The sequence below is a fragment of the Pholis gunnellus genome (assembly GCF_910591455.1).
Source record: "Pholis gunnellus genome assembly, chromosome: 4".
Lineage (NCBI taxonomy): Eukaryota > Metazoa > Chordata > Actinopteri > Perciformes > Pholidae > Pholis > Pholis gunnellus.
The window spans coordinates 1838793-1855099 of record NC_136530.1 but is presented as its reverse complement, the minus strand read 5'-3'; the positions used below and the strand labels follow the sequence as shown (position 1 = coordinate 1855099).

Genomic DNA, 16307 nt, shown 5'->3' with positions numbered 1-16307 from the left:
TAAGCAAACAGTTTACACATTCAGCACATTTAGAATAAAGCTAGCATTCAGTTGGACTTGGCCCTGTTTTGGTCTTAATTAACTCCATAAATAAAACTGGATCTTCAGCTTTCTAAATGTTCCACTCTTCACCAGATGGTTAATACATATAGGCAGGTGGTGTACAGTGGGTTTATTTCACATCTGGAAAAGATGCAGCTGAGAGCAGAAACACTCTTACAGCTGAGGCTGGTTCAACACATTGTTAACATAATGATGGTGCTAGATGAAAAGTCAAGGAATCACTGAAGTGATGATAGTTCACCCTGAGTGGGACGTGAATGTCTGAACCAAACTTTCAGCCAATTTATCCCAAAGCTGTTGAGATATTTCACGAAAAGCCAAAAATGTCGACCCTCTGGTGGCTCTAAAGTTAAAGTCAGAGGATCACTTCAGTCTGTAAGATTCATCCTCTTGGGACCATGAATGTCAGCGTAGAATTCTATAGAAACCCATCTGAAAGTTGTCGTGATACCGCCATCTCTAGATGCTACTAGCATGGCCAAAATAATAATAAGTGCAGCATTAATGTTGATGTGTAAGATATGTCCACATGCTCCAAAAAAGTACTTCTGTACTGGGTCCATAAGATCTACATTTACAGCCATCGGTTATAAAGTAAAAAAAGCCAATAACTAAATAACAGCAGGGCAAGAATTCAAACTGCTGAACCTCAGAGCCGGTCTAAATAAAACACCGTTATCTTATTATCTTCACTTGTGGCGTCGGCCTGTAGTTTACGTCAGCCATCTTGTACGCTTTAAGACTTTGTTTATTTATTGGATTTAATCCAAAGAGGCAGAAACAAGAAAACGACTTGTATTGTTGTTTCATCCTTCCTGCCACCAGGAGTCTACTCTTCTGGGAGCTACTCAACCTCTTCACCTATCGTTATTTGTGGCCACATCTTACATATTGCACTTTCAAAAGAGAAATTATGTGTTTGTATGCTACAAATCGGAGAGAATCGAGTGGAGTCTGGCACATGTTTTGCATGTGAAGTTGTTCTTGTTGGGCAGGTAAATGATGCATTCAGCGCTACCAGTATTGGTACCATTGCATACCTGGAGGGCAGGTAAATAAGGGCACCATGTGGTATAATGGAAAATGACTGTAATAAGGCCGACTGTGGTGGGAATAAACTTGCGGCTTTGGTGAGGTTGTGCTTTTAGACCTGTCACTGAGCCTCGTCGATCTTCATTCAGTGTTGGTTTGAGTCAGAATGCGTGGGAAACAGAAAACCCAACACGCTTTCCATCTTGTGTTTGCATGACTTAGGAGATAATAAAACCAACAGAGTTTGGATGGTTTCAGTTGACCTCTATTTGTAGTTTGTAATTAGGGATAAAGACAGCCTTGATGCCACTCTTCTTGTCCAGTTGCACTTTGGTTGACTTCTGTGGTCCGTAACCCTAAAAATGGACACGGAGTAAACTTGGGAGTAAGTCTACCCGGTCTTTATAACCCATATTGATCGTTGATTGGCTCGCGGGTGCGTTTGTAGAGCTCGTCGCTCCTACATCCTGTCGAGGATTGAACCTTCCTCCTTTCATTCGCTCTGCGCTCCGGCCTCCGCTCGTTTTAGGTTTTGTGGTGAAACTGAGCCTGGCTTCATAAAAATGTTTCCATCAACAGCAGCAAATAAAAACAGGGTCAGATGAGGAGAGCGTGGCACTATGGTAGCCACGGCAAAAACCCTGGTTTAGCCTGTCCCGTGGAAATGCTCTTCTTCTTCTGCATCCTCCTGTTATTATCTCAGGCATCATCTGGCATCCATTGTCTTCAGCTGGTGACAGGCTGGTTGATTGTGGTATGTTTAGTCACCGCCTTGGCTGGCTGAATGAAGAGGTGAGGTGGCGCTCACTGGAGCCCATTTGACACGCATGTTCCGAATAGTTGTGTTTTATAACGGTATTGTGTTCAGAAGGAAATGGGTGGTGTTAGCTACTGTCTGCCAAGAAAAGTTGTACCTTCGCTCACAGGAGTGTACTGCTATTCTAACACACGCCCTGCTTCCCCTGAAAATGAGGCTGTTGATGGTGGAGTTCCTTCTATGCCTGCTGAACTGTTGAAGCATTTTTTCGGATCAAAATGTTCTGGGGGACTCCCTGAGAGGAACCGGCCACCGGGGAGATCGTCCATGAACTACAAACCTTTTTTCTGTTTGCAATCCCACCGCCATTAGCAGCCACACCTGCATCTGCACCTGTATCTATGTGATCGGACCCTTAGATTTGAGTAATATTCATATCTGGTAATATAGGAATAAATAAACAACCACTGTTACATTCCACAATCATATAGACATAGGCAAAATAGCCGTCATGAAAGTAACTGCTGTGATTTGTTTGAATCGGCTTCTTCGGTTCAGTGGGTTAGCTTTATGCTACAGAGTTAGCCTTTGTGCTACTGGGTTTGTGCTACTGAGTTAGCCTTTGTTCTACTGGGTTAGCTTTGTGCGACTGGGTTAGCCTTTGTGCGACTGGGTTAGCCTTTGTGCGACTGGGTTTGTTCTACTGGGTTAGCTTTGTGCTACTGGGTTAGCTCGCTGAGCAGCGGCACACACTCATTCTTTGGCTCAGTGGGTGTTTGCTCATGAATGAGTTAACTTCTGGACTTCACTGATGGGGAATATATCGGCATTTTCTTCCATTTATTTTTCCGTACACGTCTGTTGTTTATACGGCTAAAAGGTTTTTATAAACACTTGCGCCACTAATGGTTCCTCTTGTAGCGTCTCTGAAATTGGAGCTAAAAAAGTTTTTATAAAACAGTGTTTTAAGAACAAGGATCAGTCCTAGTTCTTGCAGTGTGGACAAAATAAATATAGGGGTTCTTAAAACTTAGTTCTTGGAACTGAAAAAGTTATTTCGGTGCAAAAATGCCTTCTGTGACTCAACAAAGTCCCAACTCCCCCACTGGAGAGAACACTCTGCTGTTTAGGTCTCGCACCATGTTCAGCACATTCCAGAGAAATAGAGAGGGGATTTAATAAACATTACCGTCTGTCTCTAAATGAGTTTACTCAGTGATTATACATAATGGTAGATTATTAAGGATGATTAATAAAGGGTTTTATTGTTGTGCTTGTTGGGTCGGGTTTGTTCCTCCTAGTTTATGCTCAGTCAACCCTCAGAGGAGCACAAGCTGATGAGTCCTGTGCCCTCCTCTGTTACTTTGTGCCCAAACAAATGTACAATTTCCATTCCTTAACTCCTACTGAGCAGATGGTTTTACATTCTGCAAAGAGGGCCTGGCAGACCTTTGTGCCATAACCAGAACGGAAAACTACTGGAGACATTTAATTAAAAACAAACTCATAAGACTTGAAATCCTGAATTCCAACTCTATTTTTGCATTTTTTGCACCCGCTCTCACTCCCAACTCGTCGGATACCGAGGCTTGGTCAGCAGCGTTTGATACCGAGGCACCCTTCAGTGTTTGTATGAAACGCACCGGACTTTCAACCTTTCAACTAACTCCAATGTAAACCCCATCTGTGTCATTATTACACAATCAGCTGACGTAGTATAAAGAGTTAGAATGTCAGCGTAGGACAATCACAGGACTTTCACTCAGGAGATTTCTGTTCGTGTCTGGTGTGAAACCAAGTCAGTGGTGACACATTCTACCTTCGTTTTAATATGTAACCAGTTATGTAACAAACATACTTTAACCTTTTCCGAAGCCTTACCAAGAACTTTTGTTGCCTGAACCTAACCAACTTAGTAAACTTAGGTTAGTAGTTTATTTGTTTTAAAACAAGCGAAAACTATACATTTCCTGTAAACACATAGAACTTTATTTAAAAAAGACACGATGCATGTAACTTGTGGGAACCGACACGCCGTCCCCGACACAAAACCGACGCTACGACGGTACACGGAGTGTCATAGTTTGAGGCTTTGGGCCACCGACTGAGCGTCAGTATTTGACGAGTTGGTGGTTAGAACATCAAGGCGTAAAGCATTTAAGCTTGCTGTTTGCTGACCTGTGTTCACTAAAGTTACAATACACACAAAACACACTCTTACTGTCCCTCCAACATCGCCCCATTGCAAAAAGAAGAGTTTGTTTGTTTGATGATGTCGTGTGTTTTCTCTTATGTGTTTGATTTGATGGTGTCCAAATGATTTGTATTGTGCAGTCCACATCAAACAGAGAGCATATGGCTGCAAAGTCCATCGTGAACCATTCTGATTAATGCAGCAGAGAAGAGAAACCTGACTTTCCCAAGCAAGTCGCCAGCAGACATGGCGGTCACCCAAAACGAACCCGGAAAAATAGATTTTTAAAAACCGCACAGACATATTGGTTTGCTCAAACAATCACCTCTCAATGGCCAGCTGCTGTCAGTTATGTGCCAAAGAAATTTGGCACGAGTCATATAAGAAAGTCATGTCGTTCAGGATCCATGTGTTGTCCCAGCCTCTCTCTCTCTGTCTGTCTGGACCGTGTGTTTGATGCTGCTCGGGGGGGTTTTGAAGCGTGCCAGATGACTCTTGGCCTCACGTTGCCTCGAGTGCCGACACACCAGCGGATAAGGTCTCCCCGCTCGTGCCGTGAACAGCTCTTCATTAGTCTCGTGTCACGATCTCGTTTCCTGTCGTTTTAACACACCGGTCGTCTGGCTGCGCGATAGCCCGAGCCACGTTTCCGTTGTTCGGACTTCACCGATAAGACGACCACGAGGAGTTTAGCGTAACGGAGGTTTTAGTGTTAAAACTGACCGTCAAGCCTCGGCACTGCTCCAGCTGTCACTGCTGCTGATGAATCGCTCGTCTCAACAATGACACAGCGTATAATCTTTCCCGTCTGACCCGGCCTGACTCATGCTCATTCGACTCCCGTTCCTGTACTTTCCATTCATACGTTCACTCCCCCCCCCCCCCCCCCCCCCCACATCTCTGCTCCCACACCCACTCTTGTCAGGTTGTGAATTTCTCCAGTATGAAGTGCTGCTGATGGATTGCTGTTTGACTGACAGTGTATAAAATCCAGTAATGGGGTAAGCAGCAGGATGTTGGGAGCGATATGAACGAGATAGCTGGAATGTCCTCAGGTCAGACTCCTGGACAGACGGAGCAGCTGTTCTTCCAGCATTTTGGGAATTCCTGCCCCTCCCGCTGTCAATGTAGAGGGCGGGAGGTGAACAAGACGTATATATACATGACTTCTCCTTTAATAGGGTGCTGAGAGGCTGTACAGCGCGTAGTGTGTCGACCCTGTTGCCAGAATAAAATTGGGAGTTTCTGCAAATCACAGATATGATGAATCTCAACGTTTCTGAACCAAAAATGCGTTTTCACACAGACATTTCTACATACGTGTACATCAACATTACAGTGGTTGAACCACTCGTGGTGTTTTTAAAACTGCATTCTCAACTGACCCTTCGTTAAGAGTCGCCCATCAAACACAGACGGGCTAATCGTAGCTTAGCATCGTCCAGCTCCGACCAGGCTCCGACAACTATCCAGAGTACGTTAAGACATCAGTGACTTGCGTTAGCACGTCTATGCTACGCTAGAAGGTACATTGAATGTATTTTAATGAATGTAACGGTGAATAAAGAGGAACAGTGTTGCTCTTCTGTCTCGATCTCCAGGTGATGTGCTGGTTCACGTTTACACTTTAGCTTCTATTTTTATCTTTTTAATCTGTTTTCACTGCTGAATCTGTCAGACTTCTTGTATATATCCTTCAAACTCATATCGTAAACCCTTCTGCTTCTCTCTGAAATCGCCTTTTCGTTTTACAAAAGAAAAGTATATTTATTCAGTGAGTGAATGAGTTAGTGACACGTGTGGACTCCATGTTAGCTCTGGCAGCTCGATGGAGTGGCATGTTTAGAATAGATTAAGTAAAATATCACGTCTTGGGTTAAAATACGTTACTTTTGTTTTCAAATCGGACAACGACACCGGTCTCCTGGGTGAAAGTCCCGTGTATGACCCATCCACCAACCAAACACAAACGTCAAATACAAACCTAATCTGAGAGAAAATACATTTTTCTGGAATGTAATTGACAACAGTTTGGTTTTATGGAAACGTTAACGTCAGTGTGTCAACAGAGTGCGTTTATCGTGATCTGATGTGTCATAATGCACTTTAAAAAGAAGATATAGGACATCAGCACTGATGAAAGCAACAGACTCCCACAAATCACGACAGTTGAGGCCAGCACTTAATGTGTGTTTGTATGAGATGGGTCATGTGATCCCCCTTTTGTCGGATCCTGCGTTTGATGTGGTAACATGGTGCTGAGGGGTCTGCTTTAATCACAACCCTGTGAAGAGAGATGAGACGGATGAAGCTGGTTGTGTGGACTCTCTCATCCTTTTCTGGGTCCCAGATCAGGGAACAAAGACCCCCCCCCCCCCCCCCCCCCCCCCCCCCCCCCAAGGGAGGTGGTACGAGGACCAGGCGCCTGCCCAGACACACAGGCCTCTGATTGGAAGGAGGGGGAAAGGGTGTATCTGCTTCCCGTAACACGGCGTCTCGCCGCTGCCTCAGGGTGGCTGACGTTTGGCAGATATGGAATCTCAGACATGCCCAGAGGGTGTGTATGTGTGTGTGTGTGTGTGTGTGTGTGTGAGAGAGTGACTAGTTAGATTGGCAGGCCTCCATCGGGTTAGGCAAAGGTATATTTATGTTCCAAGTCTTTGTCAAGAAGAGTAATGGCCCTTGCTTGCTAAGATTTTTATTGATTTCAGGATGATTCCTATTACCTCATGGTCTGAAATGCAAGTTTTCGCCTGTATAGTAATATTAATTTATTTTGGCACAAAGTGTGATACGTACATTTTTAGCCACAAAGCAACAGTGAATTACTATGACTCATATTTGAGACCTCTTTACTTATAACAGAAACAGGCTACGTCATCATTTTCTCTGAAGCGCTGTCTAGACTGTGTGTTTGCTAAAAGTCACAATGAAGTAGAACACAGTTACAGTAGTAGTTTAAAATGTTTGTATGAGTGTAAAAGTCATATTTTCTACTCTGGATAATGCTAGTTGTACTGAAGTATTTAATCAACATGTTGGTCTTCATGCATTTAAACTGTCGTCTGCCTGTTGCTCTGATTGGTTAAAGTGACCACAGCTGTGATTCTTCTCCTCCTACCAGGTGGTTCTGTGAAGGCCGCGAGCTGCACAACTCTCCCGACATTCAGATCTGGAGGGATGGTGACCTGCACACACTGGTGATCTCCGAAGCGTTCGAGGACGACACGGGACGCTACACCTGCGTGGCTTCCAACAGCATCGGAGCAGACAACACCTCCGCCGAGGTTTACATCGAAGGTCGGATGTTTTCATGTCGGGAAAACTATCAGAATGTTTACTTTCAAGGGCTCAATATAATAAACTGCACTAATTTACTACCACTATTTTAGGAATCAGTGCTTTTTTTGTTTTTGTCACACTGCAGGAGCTTCGTCATCAGACTCAGAGGGAGAAGGAACTGGGTCAAAATCCAGATCAGGAACCATGCCTCAGTACGTGATAAGACATTACAAATGATAACGCATTAAAAAGCTCCGCCAGTGGTCTCCTAGTAGGGCGTGGTGGTCATTGTGTAATCGCCTCTCCCTCCCCACCGTGTTTGGAAGTGTTGTGAACGTTGTGTGGATGGATAAAAGCAGATTGGGATATTTACACAGCTCATATTTACCATTACAAATATGAAGTAGCAAACGTTAGATGCCAGATCTGGCGATAGCGTGTTGCTGCGACAGAGAAAAGTTCATCTTCTCCGGATAAGTCGGTCTGAAAAAATGCCACGTTAGTGTGAGAATGTTTGGAAGATATGTGGCTTTTGAAAAAAATAGGTCCAATATTTACTTTGTTGACTATGGGGCAAAGTAATTAGTCATAATCTCCCAAATGGAGTAAACAGACTCAGGACCTGCTGCTAGTTTCCTAAAGGAAAGGAAGTGCGTTCCAGCGTGACCTCTCGGGACCCGTTGACCCAACGAACCTTGAACTCCTGAGCGGGTTAACTGAGCCCTGCAGCAGTTTATCAGGTCTGCAGCCTTTGACTAAGGCCCCTTAAAAGGGCTTTAAAGAGCCATAACCCTGAGCCAGTACACAGGCCACAACCGAAATAATGAGAGCTGCAGAAGGTTAATATGGTGAAAAATCACCCTGTCAGGATTGTCCCCTGTACTTATCTCCAAATCTTAAACTTTTAACTCTTTTCCTGCTTTCGCTCTCTTTTCCTCATGAAGCATTTTCTTCTCCTAGTAGAAACGGGGGTTTCAGTGAAAGGTTGAGCCGCAGACCAAAGCAGTGTTTTTTTTTTTACAGATCCAGATGAAGATGCAGGAACTTTTATAAAAGCTTCCTTAAAAGTTCTGTCTACACGACTCAAAGCATTGATAAAACAGCAAACAACCACTTCTTCTGTAAAGATATAGAGGAGTAATGTCAACCTTCTGCGAGCTATGTTTACATGCATGTTAGCCTCTCTGTTTTGTCCCATTAGCTAGCTAACGGCCAACGCGCTGCGGTTAACACTGTTAGCTCTGTCTAGCGCTGTTTCCATAGTTTGCAATGTTAGCGCTGTTAGCGCAGTTAGCTGCTCAGCCGTCTCCATGTTGAGAACTGCGAGGAGACAATGGATGCGCACAGAATTACGTTTTGAGCACTTTAAGATTACAAAATAAGATTTTAGATTTTTTTTTGAGGAATGTTTCACTACAGAACTTACTCGCCTGGTTAAAATGTGGCACACGTTTATTTTCATGTCGATTCAGGTCAAGATGCATATTTAGAGTACTTCTCTAAATGTTTTTCATTATTATCTGTTGTATAAATCTTCCTCCATCTGGACTACTTCCTGGTTCCCTTTCTGTTTACACACTGAAGCCAAGAGCACTGATATCATCTTAATTCCTGGGGAGACAATTTTCTTTGATTCAAGTCTCATATTTTAACTAAAAGCATATCAAGTTGAGAAACGCCTCCTTTTTTCTTTTCTTGGGAATGTTTTTGTGTGCGTGTGGTTGCTGATTTTTGCTTTGTTCGTTTTCAGGGTTCAGAAGAAGACGACTTCAATGTCCCTGACGATACGCTCGTCCTCACCCAAAACCTCGGAGGTCCTTCCTCATCGCTCCACCTTAGTCCAGTCCCTGTCTCAGCCGACACAGCGGGTGAGCAGCTACAGCACACACACACACAGACAACAGCTGATCCACGCAACACGGTCAAAAAGAAGTGGAGAATTCTCTCCAATGACAGGACATTATTTTATCTTGTTTATCTTCTAGATGCAGAGCCCAGTGTCGTCGCTATACGAGGCGTCTGGTCCTCCGATATTCACCAAGGTACGTCTGCCTGCACAGTGACCTATACATGCACTACATGGTCCAACGTATGTGGACACCCACACAGCATGCACATGTGTGATTGTTGTTGTTTCGGAAAACAACAGTCATTAATATGCTGCTGCAAAAGGCTCATCTGGGACATTTTGTACATTAATCTAACTCTGGTTGCTTACATACAGTACATACACATGTACTCTGTCTCCATGCCTTCCCTTAATAACAGTGTGCAGTGCTGTGGCTTTCAGCAGTGGGGGTCAGATTAAACACAAAGCCCCCCCCCCCCCCCCCCCAGGCTGTGGGTTTTGTGATGGTGGGACTGGGACAGGCTGAGGCAGAGCTTCCAAACCCACACGGGTCAGGTCTCTTTCAGGCTCCTTCAGCCAGTCAGGCCCTAAATCATTTTACACTTCATTACACACACAGACATTTGTTTTTCTTCAAGCCTGCTTTACAAAAAAAAAGCTGTAATCATCTCAGTGAGAGGATGTTCAGCTCTAGTGAAGTCAGCGCTGTGATGTCACCAAAATAACACACACACACACACACACACACACACACACACACACAGCCACACACATACAGTGTCAGAGCCGCGATGAACATTCCAGCTCTGGTCCTCCCAAAATATACCAAATAAGACACACAGTGACAAAGCGGCTCGCTGCTCACAGCAGCATGTATTCACGCTGACACTGAGTGCCTCTTGTTGATGGATCCAGCAGTCTGTGAGGAGATAACACCGTGTTGACGGTGGCTTCTCCGTCTAACCCCTATGTTGATAGTTTACTGGAGACTGATATTTACAGAAGGAAGAAAAAGATATCTGCAAGCTGCGATTGGTTGTTCCTCGTCACATGACATGCTTCTATTCTATTTTGATTATTCATTTTTTAATTGTTTTACTTTCCTCTTGCTTCGTTCGACCGATTAATGCAATTATTTGAAGTCTTTACCTCCGTCACCTGAATGAGTTCATCTGAAGGTGCATGTTCTGTGGCCTGTAAGCCTCCACTGGGTGGGTGAGTAGTTTCATCTGTAATGAAGTCAAATATATGTGTGTTGTGTGTCCTCTTCCCTTGTTGGCACAAAAACTGTCAAAAGCCAATAAAGCATGTAAACATGTATGGGGAGAGGACTGACTTGGACTTCTGCAGAAGTCAGATGTTTGCTTGATATCTAATCTGAAGAGAACATTCAGAATATGATGAATAAAATAGAACGTCTGTAGTGAAACAGAGTGACTTTTTATCAGCCGTCTGTTCCTCAAATAGTGTTTCTTGACAGCGCGCCATCTTCAACAACCTCCGTCCATCCCACGCTGTGTTTCTGAGGCACATTTATTCTTTTCATTATCGGTTTCAGTCTCCTCTCATTCCACACTTCATCGTCCTTCATTCTCTCTCTCTCTCTCTCTCTCTCTCTCTCTCTCTCTCTCTCGTGCAGCTGCTGCAGGACGCCCAGGCCTCCGAGGGCCAGGTGGTGGTTCTGGAGTGCCGGGTCCGAGGAAGCCCTCGACTGCAGGTCCGATGGTACCGCCAGGGAGAGGAGATCCTGGACTCGCCCGATTTTCGGATTCTCCAGAAAAGTGAGACATTCGTTCTTAGTGGTCGTGAAGCCCATTGTGAATTAAGAATTATTTCATCCAACACAACGATTCAACTATCTTGTTCCTTTTTCTATACTTTAAGAATTCAGAGTCGACTGATGAGTTACTGACGGATGATTTGACTCTTTTGGGGGACGCCCTGTAGCGCTAATAACTCAAATATCTGTTTGTCTTCTCTTCCCTCAGAGCCTCGATCTGCTGCTGAGTCAGGTACGCCACATCAATTCCTCCCCAGGTCGACTCAAACTGTCAACACTAACGCTGCTTTCATGTCCCAACCGCAGCCAGCGGTTCACATTAGTAACGGGGTTATTAGATGTGTCTGAGTTTGATGGTTTCCTTCATCAGCTGCAGCCTTTCACTTGGTTATGACTCCAGCTAATCACAAGATAACAAGTCTGCGTCTCACGAGACACTCGTATCACTTCTACACTACAGTCATGACACACACACACAATACCACACATGCACAATGACACACACACGCTCATCCACCTGTGTGATTCAGGGTCACTTCAGGTGTTACTCTCAGACCGTGAGTCACTCAGACGTCCCTGAACATCTGCGCTTCCGTGTGTCTGTTCGTCATGAGCAGTTACATCCATGCTGGTTTGTGTTTTTCCCTCCGTGTGTCTGGCTATAAAAACCTGACTCACCAGTCTAGGACGACTCTCTCTCTCTCTCGAATACGTCTCACTACAGACGTTCAAGTGTCAACATGTCACTCCACATCTGTGCAGATCCCTGTTCATCAATGTCAACTCTTTAAACTCCCATACGGATCTAACGTTCACGATCATGTTCACTAAAAGGTGTATTGATGGCGGTTGTCTTTTCTTTAGATGAGATCTGCACCCTGGTGATAGCCGAGGCCTTCCCAGAGGACGGAGGTCTGTTCTGCTGCACGGCGTCCAACCCGTACGGCTCCGTTAACAGCACGGCACGACTCGCTGTCGCTGCAGGTGAGTCCAACACAGACGCTCAGCGTGTTGTTAGCAAGGCAGCGTCCGGGCATCGACAAGCAGCAGGCATCTATGATCTCTACAAAGACACCAGACTCCATTCACTAAAACACTGATTCTACCTCACAGCACAGGAGCTGCTGCTCTGCTGCTGCTAACAGATGGTAGTGAGTTATTGTTTGACTTTGGTGAATCCGAACTAACCCTTTAAAAACACCAAAGTCTCACAATAATACAAACAAACTGATCGAAAACATTATACTCCAAACTCATCTACTGTCGTAGAACACCGACTGTGGAGAAGAACCTCATACAAACACACTTTAAAACATCCAAAGTATCCTTTCAAGGCTTTTGGAGGCACTTCAACCAACATTTGATTGTGTTTAGCTTTAGTAGCAGATGGTGTCAAACATAAACCAACTCGAGGCTCCAGAATGCTCCTTTGGAAACCTGTTGGAGATTCCCCAGACTACATCAAACAAGAATAACATTATTCTAAAAAAGACACATTTATTTTTGACTGTATTTTTAACGATAATGTTCTATAAACATAAAAAGTCATCAGAGTCTCAAATTCGATCCCCACCTTTTTCTGAAGCCAAACCGATCACCAGCATCTCGTCTAAAATGCTTCCGATGTAAGAAAATATGTTGTTTTCATAAAGGAAGCTAACTAAGACGGTGACGAATGACCCGTGGCTCGGTTACACTAACTTCTGACGGTCCTATAATCCCGAGGAGGCGTGGGTTCAGTTATAAAAGTCATATTGCACGTCTGCAACGAGACGGCCATCTTCTGTCGTGTTTATCATCGCGTGGTCTGCGAGCGAGGCGTCATCTGATGAGCGGCTCTTTGTGAGGACAGCGGCACATAAATATGTCTGTGTGTGTGTTATCACAGACGGAACTGTGTATGTGCTGCGCAGGACTCACCGCTCAGCTAAAGGAAAAGGCTGAATAAACAGGAATTGCATCAGCCTGACTGGACCCAGCTGCTACTTTAGATCAGATCAGCTGTGATACACTGTGTGTGTGTGTGTGTGTGTGTGTGTGTGTGTGTGTGTGTGTGTGTGTGTGTGTGTGTGTGTGTGTGTGTGTGTGTAATCTGTATCTACTGAGGTATGTGGAAGAAAAACTAAACATTAAAGTCAAACATTTTCCACTTTTCTTCTTTGTTTGTTTCCCCCAGCAGCTAAGGACTCATCCAGTAATGGCATGTCTGCCGATAGCTCCGGGTTCGAGGATGTGGCCGCCTTCCCCCCCCCCGCCTCCTCCTCCTCCCCCCCCGCCCACAGAGATCAGCCTCCTGGAGCTGCCACCCAAGATGATGCTGCCTCCGCCCGCCGCTTTCCTCATCAAGGAGCTCGAGATCTGGCCCGGTGTGTCTCCGGTACAGATGTGCTCAGAGGCAGAGGAGAATGAGGGAAGAGGGTCTGTGCAGAACGGCCGACCACCAAATCCAGCATCACCACCGAGTCCGCCTAAAGCGACAGCACCCCCACCCCCACCCCCACCACCTCCACCTCCTCCTCTACCACAGTCTGACCAAACAGATGTCCCAGTCACAGCTCAAAGGCCACCAGGCTCCCCTCCATCCCCAGGGAAGGACGGTCCTCCGCTGCCCACCAAGCCCAAACCAAAGCTGTGAGTACCTGCCTGTCTGTGCCCAGAGGGCGGGTCAGCCACCAGGCTGGGAGGCCCGTCTGAGGTCTGGTGGAAATGATAGTGTCTCAGTGAAAGAGTTAACACGAGGGGGGGGGGGGGGAATCCCGAACCCTATTTTTTTAGAACAAAAGCATTCCCCCTGGCTTTCTTTCTGTCGGTGTCAATGTGGCATCGTGTTGGCTGCTTTCTGTCTGTGGCTGTAAACAGATCTGCGTGGCTTTGTTCTGGATGGCTCGTATTGTTTCTGTGTAGCATCGGACTGCATGGACAAAGCCATTGTGTTAATCTCTATAGCGATCAGCTAGGATGTCTAGTTATTAGAGGAGGATTGAACGGCTTTGTTTTCACTGGTCCCGTCTGGTTTATTTTAGGCGTCTTGACGTGGACAAGCCTCTCGTGCATGGATTTTTATCTCAACTTATCCCTTTTATTTTTCATTACAGCATTTATTTTGTGCCTTTATCAGGAAAGAATACAGTAGGCAAGTAGAGAGAGAGTTATATTATTATTCTGTATGCAGAATAATTAGGTTCACTTTGTAACTTCTGCGCTGGGACTACAGATGATAAATAGCCTCTTGACTAACTCTGAAGCATTTACAGCAATGTTTTTATTAATGTGCACCGTCCCTTATCAAATAAACCAATAAAGGAATAAATAAAATAGAGAGACAGAATGATGGGATGGACAGTCCACGACCAAACTTGGACCAGAGAGGTTGCGATCACAGGGCGACCATCTTTATCCCTCACTCGGAGAGCGAGGTCTGTCGGTCGGTCCAGACGGAAATATCTCTACAACTATTTAATGGACGCTATTTATGATTTCCAGAGAATAAATCGCCGGACCTTTGTGGTTCAGGGTGAATTATTTCATAACGTACTAGATGGACTGATATTGAAGTTGCTCCAGATATTCATGTTCTCCTCAGCATGACGTTTAATAACGTTGGTGATCCTCAAATTTCAAATAGTCTCTACAAGATGGATCGGCACCGAACTTTAACGTTGAATGTGAATGAATCCTAATGACTTGAGTAAAGTTCTAATATTTTTGGATGGATGGTAGAAATTGGGTGCAGATGTTCATGGTCCTCAGAGGATGTGAACTTTCCCCTCCCGACCTTTCTTATCCAATGCTTTGGCTTCGTGATTAGCCTCGCTGATTAGAAAATATTAGCATGCTAACTTGCTAACTTGCTAAACTAAAAGAGGAAACATTAACGCCTGCTAAACATCCACATGCTAGCATTGCTGACTTTAGCATTTAGCTGAAAGCACCACTGTGCCGCTTGCATGGCCGTAGACGTTTCACTCTCAATATTTACTGAGGCAGAGAGATTCTATGTGGAGGTTTCTAATATTACTGTCACCGTGTTGGACAATGCGAGCTGCATCTGAAGCAGATGGTTGGCGGTGTTGCTGAGCGGGTTAAGACAGGCTGCTTTTAGACTCCTCAGGTTTGGTTACGGTGCAGTAAAGCTTGGTTCTTGCATCGCTCGGGCTATTTCCTCTGCATGTGTACTGGACCCGATTCCTGCTCGTGGATGCTACAGTGCTGCACAATCTGTCGACGTAAATGTTGTGACTTGTTAATTCTGTGCTTCCAGAGCTGAGAGTGTAGAGGAGGAGGCAGAAAATTACAGGTAAATATTTGGCTGCGGGGGTGATGCTCTGGATGTGATTTGAGTGGCGCCACATGTAGCTGAAGCAAACGGACACAACAGGAGCAATGATGGTCGGGTACCGGATATAATATCTAGAATATTGCACTGTGCGATACTAAATGAAAGGCCGCGCAGTGGAATCAGCTGATCGTTTACCGTTTGTTGTTGTAGAATGTGCCATTTAGCAAATCTTACACATGGCAAGAGAGATTAATGTACCACATTCTGATATTCTGAGTTTATTTTGTGCCGTGCAAAAAGTTAGAGATAGAGATGTGACAAAGATAATAAAATAGAAAATAAACTGACTTTTTAATCTCTAAAATCAGACTTCAATGCAAGATGAGTGAGGCAGTAAAAGCTGCTTCTCTCAGTTTATCCACAACAACAACAACAACAACATGAATACGCTGCTAAAAAACAATCAGCTTCCAACTGTGAAGCAATTAGAGCGCATACGCCATCCCTCACCCCTTTAAATTCTATAATTACACCGTAAAAACCAGCAGCCCTGCTGTTAACCAAAAGGTCACACTTCTGCCAGAAGTGTGTCTCCTCAGGTTACAGAGACTGACCGCTCTCAACCCAAGAACCCCGGAGCTCATCGTGGAGCTCATCGTTTCCTGTTTGTCGTGTGCCACACCACGTACAGACTGTATATATATATATATATATATATATATATATATATATACACATATACATATACAGTGTATATATCGCTCCTTCTCTGTGAGCCACGTGCTGCTGCTATGAAACATTAACAGCAGCCTTTGAAAGTGCTCCTCGTTCTGTTTAATAAGAGACGCGACTTTGTAACAAACCACTTTGTTGACGTGCTATAACTTCGATAGTCTGAGTGGAAACTACGACCCGTTCGTTGTGTATTTTTAGAATAAGGCAATACTTTGAAATAGATTTTACGTCCAGGCAGCGTGGATCAGTACGGATCCGCTCACCTCAGGCATCGAGTCTAGACTTTAATACTTAGAGAATTAGTTGTAGAGTTTTCTGGATTTTCTGTACATATAA

At 44.7% G+C, this 16307-nt stretch overlaps 1 protein-coding gene across 1 annotated transcript in view; it reads left to right on the top strand.

Moving 5' to 3' along the window:
• The window catches only part of palld (palladin, cytoskeletal associated protein), a 63415-nt gene that overhangs the window by 21615 nt on the left and 25493 nt on the right, over window positions 1–16307 (top strand). Inside the window, 10 exon segments of the mRNA XM_079157393.1 lie at window positions 7171–7346; window positions 7474–7540; window positions 9079–9196; window positions 9314–9370; window positions 10817–10958; window positions 11166–11189; window positions 11822–11941; window positions 13134–13216; window positions 13218–13588; window positions 15219–15254. Of these exon segments, the coding sequence (XP_079013519.1) occupies window positions 7171–7346; window positions 7474–7540; window positions 9079–9196; window positions 9314–9370; window positions 10817–10958; window positions 11166–11189; window positions 11822–11941; window positions 13134–13216; window positions 13218–13588; window positions 15219–15254 (1194 nt within the window).